This window comes from Pristiophorus japonicus, chromosome 16 (genome assembly GCF_044704955.1).
Source record: "Pristiophorus japonicus isolate sPriJap1 chromosome 16, sPriJap1.hap1, whole genome shotgun sequence".
NCBI classification, from domain to species: Eukaryota; Metazoa; Chordata; class Chondrichthyes; family Pristiophoridae; genus Pristiophorus; species Pristiophorus japonicus.
The window spans coordinates 88,805,841-88,823,120 of NC_091992.1; the positions used below are offsets into that span (position 1 = coordinate 88,805,841).

Genomic DNA, 17,280 nt, shown 5'->3' on the forward strand with positions numbered 1-17,280 from the left:
AGGGAGTTAAAAATTGGGGATGTGCAAGAGGCCAGGATTGGAGGTACAAACCTAGAGGTGCACAAAACAAAAGGAGATAATGTTGAACTTGTACAGGACCTTAGTCGTGCTGTAGTGTGTAGTTTTGGAAATTCCATCAGGAAGAATAGAAAAGTAATAGAAAAGGCGTACTAAGATTCATTAGGGTATTGCTGGGGCAGCAGGGCTATAATAATAACTATTATTTATATAGTGCCTTTAACTTGGTATAATGTCCCAAGGCGCTTAATAGTAATGATGAGAGATTTGAGAAGTTGGGGCTTTTTTCATTAGCACTGAAAAGGTTAAGGGGTAATCTGACAGAGGTCTCCAAGGTTGTGAAGGATTACAGTAAGGTAATAGATTAATAAGAACATAAGAAGAACATAAGAAATAGGAGCAGAAGCAGGCCACACGGTCCCTCGAGCCTGCTCCACCTTTCAATAAGATCATGGTTGATCTGATCATGGACTCAGCTCCACTTCCCTGCCCACTCCCCATAAACCTTTACTTCATTATCGCTCAAAAATCTATCTATCTATCTCCGCTTTAAATATATTCAATGAGCCAGCCTCCACAGCCCTCTGAGGCAGAGAATTCCATAGATTTACAACCCTCAGAGAAGAAATTTCTCATCTCAGTTTTAAATGAGCGACCCCTTATTCGACAACTATATCCCCTTGTTTTAGTTTCCCCTATCAGTGGAAATATCCTCTCTGCATTCACCTTGTCGAGCCCCCTCATAATCTTATAAGTTTCAATATGATCACCTCTCATTCTTCTGAACTCCAATAAGTATAGGCCCAACCTATCTTCATAAGCCAACCCCCTCATCTCCACAATCAACCTAGTGAACCTTCTCTGAACAGCCTCCAATGCAAGTATATCCTTCCATATTTATGAAAGGATATACTTGCTTTGGAAGCAGTTCAGAGAAGGTTCACTAGGTTGATTCCGGAGATGAGGGGGTTGACTTATGAGGAAAGGTTGAGTAGGTTGAGCCTCTATTCACTGGAATTCAAAAGAATGAGAGGTGATCTTAGCGAAACGTATAAGATTATGAGGGGGCTTGACAAGGTGGATGCAGAGAGGATGTTTCCACTGATGGGGAGGCTAGAACTAGAGGGCATGATCTTAGAATAAGGGGCCGCCCATTTAAAACAGAGACGAGGAGAAATTTCTTCTCTCAGAGGGTTGTAAATCTGTGGAATTTGCTGCCTCAGAGAACTGTGGAAGCTGGGACATTGAATAAATTTAAGACAGAAATGGACAGTTTCTTAAACGATAAGGGGATAAGGGGTTATGGGGAGTGGGCAGGGAAGTGGAGCTGAGTCCATGATCAGATCAGCCATGATCTTATTGAATGGCGGAGCAGGCTCGAGGGGCCGTATGCCCTACTCCTGTTCCTATTTCTTATGTTCTTAAATACAGAGACCAAAACTGTATGCAGTACTCCAAGTGTGGCCTCACCAATACCCTGTACAATTGTAGCAGGACTTCTCTGCTTTTATATTCTATCCCCTTGCAATAAAGGCCAACATTCCATTTGCCTTCCTGATTATTTGCTATACCTGCATACTAACTTTTTGTGTTTCATGTACAAGGACCACCGGGTCTCTCTCTACTGCAGCACTTTGCAATTTTTCTCCATTTAAATTATAATTTGCTTTTCTATTACTTCTGCTAGCTGTCAAGACAGTAATAGGAGGACATAAATGTAAACAATCACACAAAGAATTAAAGAGAAGGTTAGAAAACATATCTCTATAGCGGGCATGGAAATCTCTGCCACAACCCGTGGTTGCAGCAGAGCTCATAAATTCCTTAAAAAGTGAATCAGATAGTTGCTTGAAAAAGAGGAATATCAAAGAGTATGGACAACGAGCAGGAGTGTGGAACTGGATGAGGTGGCTCATGTGAAGAAAAACACTGGTGCAGATTTAATGGGGAATTGGCCTATATTTGTGCTGTAACTTTTCGTGATTCTAACAAAGTTCTGATGAAGGGTACATACTTGAAGTATTAGCACAAATATTTTCTCTTTACAGATGCTGTGCATTTCCAGATTTTATTTTATGATTCTAACTTTGTTCGTTTTTGACATGTACCCATATTTTCAAAAGCAGCAAGTCTGTAAATATGAACATGTACCCGTAGCCTAAGAACTTTAGACCATTATTTAAATTTTATTATTTGAAATACTGTACAGATTATTTTCCAGAAATGTTCAGCTTGATTTTACAAAAAAAAACTTTTGCGCAATCAAGTTTTCTTATTACTTGAGTTTGAACTTTCTCATGTACGAAGCTATGGAACCAGAAATCTCGGCACTCTTCTTGTTCTGACCATAATACTCCAGAAATTCTCCATTGGGGCCAATGAGATACATGATTATTGTATGGTCAACCTGAAACAAATAGACAATATAAAGGAAGGTTAACACTTTTTGCAACAGAATTCCTTGCTATATATCTATATTATAACTGAAAAGACTATATCTCTTTGTAGGCTCTAATGTTTTTAAAAATAAACAGACTTTTCCTTTTCTGTTCAGCCTTTATCCTCTCCTTCAACAGTCTCATTGAGGTTCGCCTCTTAAATATTGTCGAGTAAACAAAGAAGCTTTTTGATCTTGTTCAAAATTCTGTAATTCAGTTTCAAAAGACCCAAAATATTGGTGCTTAAAATGGAGTATTCGTAATTGTACAGTAATGTTTTGAGGCTGAAATCAAGGTGCACCATAATAGGTGTACCTACAAGAGTAAAAACAATTCAAAAATTCCCCTGGTGGCTAAATGCACTGGCTATTGTGGAACTGAACACTACAGACTAGAAAGATCCAAGTTGAAACCTCCAGCCTATGCTGATCTGAACCTTAGTGTGTGTTTTGGGCACTTACATGTAGCTCCATCAATTGGCTGAATGCCTTCCATATGGGATACATATAATACATCCATTGTGTCTCATTGTTACACATTTAAGAGCAAAGGAATCCAAAAAGCAGCTTAAAAAAAAGCACAAGAAAACTACAAAACAACCACTAACGTAATTTGAGAATATAGGCCTTATTTTCAAAAGTACCCCGGCCTCCAAAGGAACAATCAATGCTAAAGTTTAGTTACAAATTGGTCCAAATGAGTTACAAAACACTTAATATCTGGTATCTAGTATAGTATCTAGCTCCAACTCTCTCTTTGCTCACTGTATAAAAGTTCTAAGCGACAGTCCCAACCAATGTTCCCTGTAATCTGCACAGCCTATTTCTTTTAGTGCATGGTCCCTTTAAATTTCCACGCATGCGTGTTATTTACCATGGAGAAGCTAGGGAACGGCCCGTGCGGGACCTTTCTCATTCCTGGGGGGGGGGGGGGTTCAAAAACACACGAGCACCTACAATTGCTAACCTGCGTCGAGGAGAATGAAGAATGAATGATAAGATGCTCTTCTATCACTAGAGTAAGTACAGTGAATACATGATTAACTTTACCATGATCTATACTGCTGTCCAGATTATCTTATGTTAATTTGTTTTAAATTGGTATTGAAAAAGCTCCAATGACATCCATTTTAGGGCACTGACTGTGCGAGAATGACACGGCAAAGTGGTTGCCTTGTAATATCCGCTTCACAGTATCGAAGATGCAGGGTTTGCAGACCACTCTGAGGCCCCTGTTGTCACACTTGCTGTATTTTAGCCAATATTCAGCCGAGACAGGGAAAAAACAAACTTCTCAACATCATAAAAGTAAAACAAAGGGCGAAAAGAGGCGTTGGTCCACCAGTGTCAGCTGTGGCTCAGTGGGTAGCTCACTCGCCTCTGAGTCAGAAGGTTGTGGGTTCAAGTCCTACTCCAGGGACTTGAGCACATAAATCAAGTCTAACACTCCAGTGCAGTGCTGAGGGAGTGCTACACTGCTAGAGGTGCCGTCTTTCAGATGAGACGTTAAACCGAGGCCCCATCTGCTCTCTCAGGTGCATACAAGAGATCCCATGGCACTATGTCAAAGAAGAGCAGGGGAGTTATCCCCTGATGTCCTGGCCAATATTTATCTCTCAATCAACATAACAAAAACTGTTTATCTGGTCATTATCACATTACTGTTGTGGGACCTTGCTCTGTGCAAATTGGCTGCCACATTACAACAGTGACTACACTTCAAAAAGTACTTCATAGGCTGTAAAGCGCTTTGAGACGTCCAGTGGTCGTGAAAGACGCCATATTTCTTTCTTAAAAAGTAACAGTGGCTTCCAAAGATAAAGAAATTGCTTTAAGTACTTAACTGTTATTTTACAACAGTGTTCACGAAAGTAATGGAAGAGAAAGAGACAGGGAGTCAGAGAGGGGGAGAGAGGGAGAGATGGGGAGAGGCCAGAGTGGGGGGGGGGCAAGGGGAGAAGCCAGAGAGGAGGGGAGGGGGGGGAGGGGGGAAGAGAGCCAGAGAGGGGTACAGTTTAAAAGTGAACACAGACAGAAAGTTTTTTAAATCTCAAAAGAGAATATATTGAGGAGACTGTTGAAACTGTGGAAACTTTCAAATCAGGCGTCAGTGGCCGGACACGCCCCCTTTTGAAGAAAAAATTCTGTTCCAAAGTAGAACTGTTCTACCTGACTAGAACTGCAGAAAAAAAAATGTGGAGAATTGCGATTTCTAAGATAGTCCGTTCTCCACCAGTTGCTCCTAAAAATCAGGCGCAAATCATGTGGAAACTTGGGCCCATTATAAGGGAGCATTTTGAAGGGCATGAGCTAATCTGTTACAGGAAAGTTTTAGGAGTGGGAGGTCATGCTTGACTAACTTATTGGATTTTTTTGAGGAGATGACAGACCTAATAAATAGGGGTGCGATTGATGTTCATATAGGGGAGAGAGTGGACATTAACTACTTGGATATAAGGAAAGCGTTTGACAATGTCCTGTACAATAGGTTAAGTTCAGTGTTGGGACCGTTGTTTTAAATTTTTATAACTGATTTAGAGGAACAAATTGTGCCCAGTGTTCAAATTTGAAGACAATACCAAATAGGTAGCTGTGTTAAGTGAAGAATATGAATGTGCACAGATTTAAAAAGGATCGTCAAGCTTAAACATGGCCATTGTAAGTGAAGACAGGGAAATGTAACTGTGAGATTTGGCGGAGAGAAGGATGATATGGATTATGTGCTAAATGGGAATGTATTTGAGATGTTCCAGCTGAAAAAAGAGATCTTGGAGGTTTTTTTTCATGAACATGGCACTAAAACCATCAGCACAATGCTCCCAGACTGTTTTAAAAAAAACAGAATATTGAGATGTAGAGCAAGGGGTATAAACATATAAATAGAGGTCATTTTAAAACGGTATTTGGCTCTGGTCAGACCACACCTGGAGTTCTGCGGCAGTTTTGGTTTTCCTGTTTCAAAAAGGATATTGAAGTACGTACAGAGAAGGGCTGCACGGTTTATCCCAGAACATGATGGAATGACGTACGAGGAAATATTCACTACCCTGGCTTTCTTGAAATGAGAAGACTGAGAAGGGATATGATAGAAATGTTTAAAATAATGAGAGGTTTGGACAAGTTGGATCCAAATAAGCTTTCGCAAGTGTGCAGAATTTAAGCACAAGGAATCCTATTTACAGATTACGGACAACAAAAGAAACAGTTTTTTACTAAAAGGTTGGTAAGTATGTGGAATAGATTACTGACACAGGTGGTAGAACAAGAAACCTTAGTGATTTTCAATAAGAAACAAGACAGGTCAATGTCAACAAATGGGATTCAGGGTTAATTAGAAATGCACTAAGGGAATACTGTGGATAGGTGAGCTAAATGGATTGAAAGTTTCCTCCTGCATGAAACGGTTACTATTTTATTATGTTTTAAAATGAAAACATACACTGGCACATGGAAATTTACTTACAATATAATCATTGTCGTCATCTTTAGGTCCTTGGCTATAATAGACTCTGTAGGCCTTTGACACCTGGTCTATTTGCTCTCGTGACCCTGTTAAGCCAATTAACTTTGGAGAAAACTCTAGAGAGAAAGAATCAAAGATTCATTTGTATCACATTACTCTATTCACTTTTCATTAAAAAGACTTGCATAGTAAAACAAAGGACTTGCATTTATATGACGCCTTTCACATCTGCAGGATGTCCCAAAGCACTTTACAGTCAATGCATTATGTTTGAAATGCAGTCACTGTTGTGATGGACTATAAATGTTGCCCAACCTATCTGCTTATGGCAGACTGGTCTGGAATGTACCCATTTAAAATTTAGGGCAGAAAATGCTGGAAATGCAAAACCGGTCAGGAAGCATCTGTAAAGAAACAAGACTGTTGATGTTTTGGGACTGTAACCCATTAGCAGAAGAGATACACTCCTGAACTGTAAATAACTTGTCTTATCCCCTTACAGGTGTTGACTGACCAGCTGTCTGGTTCCAGCATTTTTTGTTTTTATTTCAGATTTCAAGCATTCACATTTTAAAAAATGTAAATAACCCTCAGATGTTGCTACAGCTTTGCACCAAGTCATCCTGCATAGTAAGTCTCGTTTCTGGAATTTTCACTTGGGTTGCTATAGCAACCAAACTACACACAACGTTCTTGCACCTAATCAAGTGTTCAGAACCCTGAGGAGAATCAAAGTTTACCACTTGAGAGTCCTTTTACTGAAGCAAATCACCTGAGGAAACAGACAACACCTTCACATTCTTTAAAAGTATCTTCATCATAGGCAGTCCCTCGGAATCGAGGAAGACTTGCTTCCACTCTTAAAACGAGTCCTTAGATGGCTGAACAGTCCAATACGAGAGCCTTTGACAGATAGTCGTTGAGGGAAAGGGTGGCTGGGACAGGTTTGCTGCACGCTCTTTCCGCTGCCTACGCTTGATTTCTGCATGCTCTCAGCGATGAAACTCAAGGTGCTCAGCGCCCGCCCGGATGCACTTTCTCCACTTAGGGCAATCTTTGGCCAGGAACTCCCAGGTGTCAATGGGGATGTTACACTTTTTCAGGGAGGCTTTGAGGGTGTCCCTGAAATGTTTCCCCTGTCCACCTTTGGCTCGTTTGCCATGAAGGAGTTCCGAGTAGAGCACTTGCTTTGGGAGTCTCGTGACTGGCATGCAAACAATGTGGCCTGCCCAGCGGAGCTGATCAAGTGTGGTCAGTACTTCAATGCTGGGGATGTTAGCCTGATCGAGGACGCTAATGTTGGTGCGTCTGTCCTCCCAGGGGATTTGTAGGATCAGTATATGATAGGTTCAACAACAGCAAATGCACAAGAGCTGCAAAAATAAATATGGCAACTTCAAGACCAAGTGGCTGAAGCTCCTCCCACTAGCCCTGTACAGGCAATGAAGATTTTAACGCTACACAGCAAGTTAAGTACTTAATCTAATGCCTTCTTCCTTTGTCATGGATGCAAGATCTGGCCTCCAGAAAATATTTTTTTTGTAGAAATCGACAGTCAGATAAAAACAAAAATACCCTGCAAATGCTGGGAATCGTGAAAGAACAACAGAAAATGGTACAAGTGCACAGATCAGGCAGCATCTGTAAAGAGAAAGGATTAGACCGGAAACGATAACTTGAGGATGCTGACTGATCTGCTGTGTAATTCCGATTTTCTATGTCTTTAAAAGATTAGCCAACCTACCTTGAACATATCTTGCCATGGCCTCAACATTATCGCGGTCCGGATCAATTGTGATCAAAAGAGGTGTCAGATTTGGCAAAGAGGGGATTTTGTCTGTAACAAGAAATATAATAGAGAAAATAAGATCACTCTAAACTAGACGGAGATATCTAATCGTTGCACAACATTATACATTTCACACGTGTGGCTGCACTACATAAGTTACAATGACTCACTACACTTCCTCTAAACATGTAGAACTAAGTAATCGAACAGCCCCTCGGCCAGGATTTATACTCAAAAGCATCTTTGCACACAAAAATATAGATTCTGTTCCTTTTAAATCTCTCTCTTATAATGACAGCAGAAGACTGGAATTTACCAAAAGCTTTTTCCTAAAAAGTAATGACTAAACTTTTATATTATATTACTGATATTATATTACAGATATGTCAATATTTGAATAAAATTGGAAATTGTATTTTTTGTTATCTTAACCTCCTTCCATTTGTTTCTCCTATAAGCTTGTATATAACTACATTTCTGTGATTCTACGGTTATTATTTATTATGTTTATTACATGATGTTCACAAATTGTACAAATTCCTTCAATGTCTTAATTCTAAACCCAAGAATTAACTTTTAATCCAAATTCATATTTTCACCTTATATTTTATTAAGGGTTTGATTTTAAAACAAAGCTTCACACTGAAATCCTCACTCGCCCATATCTAATCACTGTTACTATTAGTGTTGTTTTATACGGTACAAATAGAGCCTTAAAGCACCACAGTTAGTGCACAACTGTTTCTTAACCTACAGACAAGGAAGCCCAAAAAAACCTATCCCTTGTTTAAAAAGCAAAGCTTCCTCTCATACAATTAATTGCAAATATATTTGCGTTTGGCACAAAGGTCAATTTAGGTAATGCACAATTTATGTCCTCACGTAGCTGACCCAAAATGGTCTTCTGTCAATAACTAACCTGAAACTAACAGTGACCAGCAGAGGTTAATGACGTGGCTTTTTCTAAAATAACCAATAAGGAGACACTGGTTGCCTCTATCAACTAAAAAACAAATACATTTTCCCCCTTTTTAAAGGGGCACAACTAATAAAAAACTTAAACCATAAAGGAAAAGGGAAATTTATTAAATTAAATAATAACATGGTTTTGGACATGCACTACACACTCCAATCACTGGGGTGGCCACTGGATGCAGAAGTTCAAAGTATGTGACACTGAAATTGATCGCCTGATCAAAAATTCCAATACCCACATAGCTCCGCCCCAGATTTGGGAGTCCTACAGCTTGAACATACAACGGTCAACATTGCACTGTGGGGAACAAGTTGCAACAAGTATTAGTGCCACCTGATGCTGAAAGCTAGAATTCCACCTCTTGGCACCCTTTTAATCAGATTCTTCATGAATTGCATTTTAAATGGTCAAATCTTCAACTCCTTTTCTGAAACGGTGTTAAATTCCGCAACAAATCGACATCAACAAATTCCGACATAAATCAAAAGCAAATAAATTATGGGGTAGAGTTTCCACTTTGGGCACAATCAGCGAAACAGGCACAAATTGCTCCCGCTTTGAAAAGTGTATTTTTTCCCCCTTGAGTTTCTGCTCAAACTCATTTGTATATCAGCAAATGCAAAATCAGCATTGAACCAACGCAATCAGACAGTGTTATGAAATGCATTTTTTCTTTTTAATTTTGCTTTTTAAAAAATTGGTTGATATTTTTAAGAGTGGTAACTTGGTAAAGTTTGATTAATCCAGCTGAAAATGGGTTTATCACAAAAAATAAGCTTTTTAAATGACAGCGTCCACCACCTAAGTAACCTGATTTTAAAATCAGTGAAAATGTCTATTGACATTTTTCTAAAACTATTTTCTAGTTAGATTGGAGTAGAATAGATAGTTCCTTAGCAAATTTTAAAAGAAAATTCAAAACCTTTGGAAACGTACCTATTAATGTCCTTGCACCCAAATGTTCCAGCTTAATTTTTGGAGCCTTCGCAAACGAGCGCAATTAGCGGAAACTCCCAATGGTGATTAATTCACCCTGGAGGCGTGGCCAGTTTTGTGGGCAGGGCCAACTTCTAGCACAATGTTCTTTAAACTAGCGCAAAAGATTGCAGAAACTCGAGTTGCACTGAACGTAATTTGGTCTTAAAATTCTGTGATCTTTTGCGCCAGTTTCGCCGATACCTTGTGAACTGCGCCGAAAAAAACAGCACAATCGAGCGGCAGGCCTATGTATTTAACCTTCACCACAATAGCTACCTGGGAATCCACTATTTAATGTGCTAGAGTGAGGTACACAACAGAACAAAAACACACACAAAATAACACAATTTTCCTAGGGAAGTACTCAGAGTACAACTCTGGTGCCACCTGAGGCTCAACTCTCACTTGACTGTAGGCTTCAGAGGACCTGCTGCTCAATGTTTCTCTAGACCTCCATTCATACCCGCCTCCCCACCCTTCCCCCAACCCCAAGAGAGATATAAACTGTGGCCCTCAATAAAAAGTTAGTGAAGAACCTTATACTACAAAACAGTGAAAAATGCACTAAAACATAACCTTGCATAAACTCCTGGGTACTATACTCAGAACATAAGAAATAAGAGCAAGATTAGGCCAGTCAGCCCTTCGAGCCTACTCTGCCGTTCAATATCATGGCTGATCTTCTACCTCAACTCCACTTCCCTGCACTATCACTTATCCCTTGATTCCCTTAATATCGAAAAATGTATCGCTCTCTGTCTTGAACATACTCAAGGACTGCGCCTCCACAGCGCTCTGAGGTAGAGAATTTCAAAGATTCACCATCCACTGAGTGAAGAAATTTCTCCTCCTCTCAGTCCTAAATGGTCAACCCCTTATTCTGAGACTCCCCAGCCAGGGAAACATCCTCCCTGAAACTACCCTGTTAAGCCCTGTAAGTATTTTGTATATTATAATGAGATCACCTCTCATTCTTCTAAACTCTAGAGAATATATAGGCCTAGTCTACTCAATCTCTCCTGACAGGACAATCCCATCCTCCCAGGAATCAGTCTGGTGAACCTTCATTGCACTCCTTCTATGGGAAGTATATTCTTCCTTCGGTAAGGGGAACAAAACTGTACACAATACTCCAGGTGTGGTCTCACTAAGGCCCTATATAATTGCAGTCTTTACTCTTATACTCAAATTCTCTTGTAATAAAGGCCAACATACCATTTACTTTTCTAATTGTTTGCTGTACCTGCATGTACAAGGATGCCCAGGTCCCTCTAAATAACAACATTGTCCAATCGCTCACCATTTAAAAAATACTCTGCTCTTCTACTTTTCCTACCAAAGTGGATAACTTCACATTTCTCCACATTATGTTCCATACTATTATTTATAAATCTACACTGTAATCCCTCAATGGCATTGTAATGTTGTAATGTTCGTTCACACACAAAATACACTTTAAATACATCTTGTATCCCATTGATACATTACAAATCAATTAGATTTTAAATAAAATCAGTTTGAACCACAACACCTGTGTTTACTCTCTGGTATGTATTTTCAAATCACCATGCACTGCATCCTTTGCTGAAATCTTTACCTATTTCATCCACGACATTAATCATTTTCTCCAGTTCTTCAGGACAGATGTCTGGACAGTGTGTGAACCCAAAATAAATCAAGACCCACTGTCCAAGATAGTCTTTGTCCGACTTGGGTTGTCGTGTATGATCGATGAGTGAAAAGGGTCCTCCAAGTGCTGGCTTTCCAATACTACGGGTTCGCTCCTTCTCAATCTCTAAACAAAGTCAATTAAAAAAAAGATTGGCACCATATCATGTATATCTCACAGCTTCGAATACATTTTCAGGAAACTGTTTTCTGTGTTGTCAAATATATACATCTTCATAATAGATCTCAATACAATGTACCTCAGGATATATTGGGAACAAATGCATATATTAGAAAATGAAACACCAACATTTGTACATGATCTTCATTCCATTTCAACCATCCTGTTCACCTTTACTCTAACATGTTCTACACGGAACATAAAAAATGACTGCCAAAAAGCATTTCATGGAGCGCACACAGGCAATTCAACACTATATAATTGGCAGAAAACAAAGTGAAGTGTTAAAAATGGTGTGTGCTTAGGTTCCCCACATTGCCATGGTTATAATTTCAGGCTGACAGCAGAAATTTCCCTGCCAGTTCTCCTCTCACTCTCGCTCTCCTCTTAGCATGCAATCAGAATTAGCTTCTGTGCGGACTTGAGATCGGATGGCTTCCCATTATCTCAGTCCCAGGAGATATGTGCTGCAGCGAAACCTGCAGGAGAACAATCAGGGATATTGAGAGTTGTATATTAGCATGCAAACACAATATCCATTCCTGTATCTCACTGGGATGCACTCAAACAGAATTAAATGCTTCTTCCAGGCAGAGAGGGTTCCATTAACCCTGCAGCACAAACAATTCTAAGGGCTAGAAATTCATTTGCTTAATGCCATCCATTAGCACCCGAGAGGGGCACTAACTGGCCACTAAGCGTTTACTGCCCGAGCGCCGCGATGTCAGTGCCTCCCGCGAACTTCAGTGGCGGTTTAGCGGCAGTGCCATCAGATAACGCTGCGCACACTAGCGCCACCAACTTGGTGACGTCAAGTGTGTGCAGCGACTGGTAGTGTCGCGGGCGCGAACTTGACTGCTTTCACCTGCCGTAGCGGCTGGCGCTACTACCGACAGGGAAAGCAGGCGTCACGGAGAAGCTGCCGGGGCGATATATCCGAGGGGGAGCCAGTGGGCAGTCAAAATGATTTTTTTTCCCCATTAATGCGACTCTCCTAGATGCTGGACACTGTGGTCCCACATACTGATTTTCAACTTTTAAAAGTTCCTTTATATGGTAAAAGTATGTTGTAGGCGAGACTTACTTTCTTCTTTTTCTTTCTTGAAGTATTTCATGATGGCCAACAGTGTTCCTCCTACAGCAAAAGTGATTGCTAAGGACTTCCATGTAACAGGCTACTAAGTAACAGAGAAAATGTCTCAGATAAAAACAAATAGTATTAAACAAACTGTAAACAGACGGCCAGCTTTAAAATGATCCTGGTTATTTAGTAATGATATTCTCAGAATCATTTGCATGCATAATATTTTGATTTGTTACTATTCAACTACAGACGTTAATGACCTGTCTTGCGCCTTCACAGCAACATTTACTCAATAGATTCTATGCAATGGATAGAGTAAAACTGGTTCGTTCAACTAGCCAACTACATTTGATTCATTCAAATATTTGATACGGATGCACTCTATCTACACAATCCATACACGAAATTTGGGGCTAGATTTTACTGTTGTTGGGCCTGTGTGTATTGAATCGCCAGGGCTTAGTGCATAATGGAACATCAGGTAGGGAGGACCGCACGCCTGTGCAGGCGCAGAAACAGCAAAATCTATCCCATAGTCTATACAACTATTTTGCAGTGAATTTTCAATCGACATTCCTATTTTATTCATCATAACTAAACACAGCCTCACTTACCCCAGCCTTTTTAGTGCCACTCTTTGGTTTCTGTCCAGGCGGTGACGGAGGCACTGTACTGAAGTAGTGGAGATTGTGCGCGGTGTATTTGGTAAACTTCCATATTGGGCAAAGGTCTTTACTGACCTGTACAAACACGAAAAGAAAAATGAACGAACTTGCCCATACTCAGCACATTCCAGCCAATGAAATACTTTTAAAGTGGAGTCATTGCTGTTTTGTATGCAAATGTGCTCTGCAAGGTCTAACAGCTGTGAGATCATGACCAGATATTGTGGGTTTTTTTTAAATGATATTGGTTAAAGGATAAATATTGTTCAGGACATTGGGAGAACTCTTTTGTCGAATAATACCAATCTTTACCAATGGCCAATGTCAGGCAGATTGGGCCTCATTTTAACGTCTCATCCAAAAGAAGGCACCTCTGACAATGCAAAATACCCTCAGTACTGCGCTGGAGCCTCAGCTTAGATTTTGTGCTCAAGTCCTGGAGTAGTGCTTGGACTCGCAACCTTCTGAGTCAGAGGCGAGAGTCAAGGCTGAATAGGAACAAGAAACACATTGTATGTCAACGCCCTCACTAGGAATTCTAATATCTTTCAGATTATTGTAGGTTGACCAGTCAGGTGACGCTTTGGCTCCAAAATCATCCCATGGCCATTGTAAACAAAGCTGTAAGTCAACCCATGATATAGATTTAAAATTCCCAGATAAAATTGAGTAGCTCATTTAATGACACCATTGCTTCATTGACAGTAATTTGTCAAATCAAACATTTGTAACATTTATAAGATGTCTTCAAAATGATCCAATGAATAATTAATTTAAACCCAATTTATCAGGTACTGAGTAAAACTAAGTACTGCTTCTTACTAAAGATTAACTACAAACCACAATGTTTATTTCACTATGCAAAATTTTGAGCATTACGAAACAAAGATTTTTATTTCTGGTAGCTCTATACTCTAGCTGTAAATAGTAGGAGCCCCAGATTTATATGGCAGGCAGTAATGAGTCACTCTTAATGCCCATGTTATTGAAGTCTCTGTACCAATAAAGTGTAGGAGAATACATTAGAAACTACAAAAACTTCAGATATAAATTATTTTCTCCTGGAATGGTGGTCATTGGACTATTTTTGTCTCAAATTTTCTACTCAGTAACATCTTATCATTTTGCAGTAGGTGGATCTTCCCATACAATTGCAAAGAGCACTGGAAAGTAAATAGAAGCCCCTTATGTTACATTCCTCCCCTAATTCTGGCCTCTTGAGCATCCCTGATTTTAATCACTCCACCATTGGTGGTCGTGCCTTCAGCTGCCAAGACTCAAAGCTCTGGAATTCCCTCCCTAAACCTCTGCCGCTGTCTTTCCTCTTTTAAGACGCTCCTTAAAACCTGCCTCTTTGACCAAGCTTTTGGGCATCTGCCCAAATATCTCATGTGACTCGGTGTCAAATTTTGTTTTATAACGCTTATGTGAAGGGCCTTGGGATGTTGTACTATGTTAAAGGTGCTATATAAATACAATTTGCCGTTGTTGTTTACCATGTTTCCAAGGTTGTAATTATATTGTGAACAGTAGCCGTAGAGTTCAGTTGGCAAGTCTTGTGTTATATTGTGGGCTGCTAATCGTACTCTGCCAGGCAAGAGTCAGTATTGTACAGGTAAGCCCACAAGAAGAGTGCCAATCCCTGACCGATGTCTAGTAATATTAAAAAATAATTCTGCAGTAAGTGCTTGAGGTGCTTAAGAGGACCGACAAGGCCTTTAAACGTCACTTCACGCCAAAATGGCATAAATTGCATGCCCAGCATGGTTTTAGTGTATTCGGGACTGGACCCCACAAAGTTATGCTGCCATTTTCTCCTAGCACTTTGCATCCCCATTGTTAATTACTGAATTCACACATTAGCAGCAGATTCCTGAGGGATTTCAGCAAAGACAGAAAAAAAACTCTGCACTGTGACCTTGTGATCGCCACCCAGCCAGCCTTTCTGCAAATCCCTGAAATGCATAAACCAGACATGAATCGTCTGATGTCCAAATGCCAGTCTTTCCCTGTTCCTGTGCCTTGTGGTGTGGATACATAAAGGTTTCCACCAATGGTCATCAGCAACAAAGACCATTTCATCACTCAGGTCATGATCCCCGCCCCCCGCGCGTTGCTGCTGTTCGCTGTTCAATTTCGGAGCTGGCAGCCTTTCTGAAAGCCGTGTTGAGGGACGCCTGGTCCGACCCTGCATGTTGACTGTTGAGCATTTCCTGGTCTGTAACTCACCGCTGCTGCAGCGCACCGCGCATGTGTTGCCAGTAAGACCGGGTGGCTGCAATGTTGGGCGGTTATCCTGCAGCAAAGCGAGGACGCCCTTGCAACTTCACAGAAAACTTGCCGATCAAAACCTCTGGAAAGAGCATTCGTCCGCCTCCAGAGCTGCACCAACAGCGCCATTGTGAGCCGTGCATGACCTTCACTGAATACATCCGGTAACAGACTCGGAGCCTCCTCCTCCTTCCAGCCCCCCCAACATCGTAACACATGCAGCAATATCCAAACACTTAACATTTTCTGCTCACTGCCTGGGTTATTTGACTTTATTGTGAATATTACAGCTTTGGTCAGCGCCAAGTTGAAATTGAATACTAACATTCCGAACTAAAGTTGCCTACCTTGAACATAAGATATCTGTGATAACATTGCTACAACGGTTAAATGTAATTCTCCAATACATCGTCATTTTGAAAACTGCGATTTACTATATATATAAAGTCATCATCATAGGCAGTTCCTCGGAGTTGAGGAAGACTTGCTTCCACTACTAAAGTGAGTTCTTTGGTGGCTGAACAGTCCAACACGAGAGCCACCTGTCACAGGTGGGACAGATATTTGTCGGGGGGCGGTGGGACAGGTTTGCCGCACGCTCTTTCCGCTGCCTGCGCTTGACCTCTTCACGCTCGCAGTGCTGAGATTCAAAAATCTCAGCTCCCTCCCGGATGCACTTTCTCCACCTCGGGTGGTCTTCGGCCAGGGTCTTAGTCATTACATGTCCCACGATATATGTTCGAATTACAGAAATCGACCTCCATTGCAAAATGTATATTTATTTTAATCAGTTATTTCCACCATTGCTCATTTTCTAAATCATGTTTTTATTCAAAAGTAGTATGAAAATTAGGTTAATTTATCATTTCTTTTTAATGAATCAATTTGTTTTTAAAATTTAGATTGAACCACAAACTACAATAAGAAATATTCTGCAGTATGAACATTAGCTGATATCCAAACCAAAATGTAAACCATCAGCTGCCACCTTGTCAAGCCCCCTCATAATCTTATATGTTTCGATAAGATCACCTCTCATTTTTCTGAATTCCAATGAGTCAAGAGTATAGGGGAGGGGTGGGGATTAGAGCTAAAGCTAATGCTGTCTTCCAACACATGCATTTGTTATTATCATCATCATCATAGGTGGTCCCTCAAACGAGGATGACTCGCTTTCATGAGTTCAAAGGTGTTTCGATGAAGGACCCGATGTTCCAGTCCTGAACTCCAATTGAGGGGGTGGAAGATGCCTGTGCGTGAATTTTTTTAACATGTGGTGGCCGTTGCACACCAGCCACCACACGGGCTTGACAGAACTAGGTCTTGGTCTAGTGGCAAGGATTAACCAAGATGACTGGAGATCTGCTCTGCTGCACGGTCCTAGCGCGTACACATATCGTAGTGTGGGCTTGCCCGTGTTGCCCCTGGGCCCTCGGCTCTTCAAGGCCCCGTTTTATTGAAATAGGAGTAACTGCATAGCAATTAAAAATTGGCTATTTTGTTATGTTCCTCCCGAGCCCAGATGCCATTGTGGCCAATTGTACCAATCTGGGCTGAGATCAGCAATGTGTGTTTTTGTAAAGTGCATTTCAAAATTGGAAAGAGAAATACTCAAAAATTAAACATACTGAGATACATAAGAATACCCATAATTATAAAGACCCCCAAATGCCCAATTATGCACAGAAACGCGCGGCATTTCTGTGGCAAAATGGCTCTGTCTTTGTTAGATTGCTGCTGTTTTTTTAAC

The 17,280-nt window shown here is 40.6% G+C and overlaps 1 protein-coding gene across 1 annotated transcript; it reads right to left on the reverse strand.

Annotated features, from left to right (window-relative positions):
• Positions 1-2,166: 2,166 nt before the first annotated feature.
• Positions 2,167-15,682, reverse strand: sco1 (synthesis of cytochrome C oxidase 1). The gene is made up of 7 exons (XM_070858168.1): positions 15,489-15,682; positions 13,209-13,334; positions 12,595-12,685; positions 11,259-11,456; positions 7,663-7,755; positions 5,919-6,034; positions 2,167-2,425 (listed from the first exon to the last, which is right to left on the reverse strand). Exons 1-7 carry the CDS (start codon positions 15,657-15,659, stop codon positions 2,294-2,296), a joined length of 927 nt encoding a protein of 308 aa, XP_070714269.1. The 5' UTR covers positions 15,660-15,682; the 3' UTR covers positions 2,167-2,293.
• Positions 15,683-17,280: the final 1,598 nt, after the last annotated feature.

What these genes read in the sequence shown, in the direction of transcription:
- sco1 (XM_070858168.1), bottom strand. Translation starts at nt 15,659, where the DNA reads ATGGCGCTGTTGGTGCAGCTCTGGAGGCGGACGAATGCTCTTTCCAGA. An exon ending in TAATGTCGTGGATGAAATAG is followed by an intron (nt 7,756 to 11,258) that starts GTAAAGATTTCA and finishes TTCTTGTTACAG; the next exon opens with ACAAAATCCCCTCTTTGCCA. An exon ending in ATGACGACAATGATTATATT is followed by an intron (nt 2,426 to 5,918) that starts GTAAGTAAATTT and finishes TATTTGTTTCAG; the next exon opens with GTTGACCATACAATAATCAT.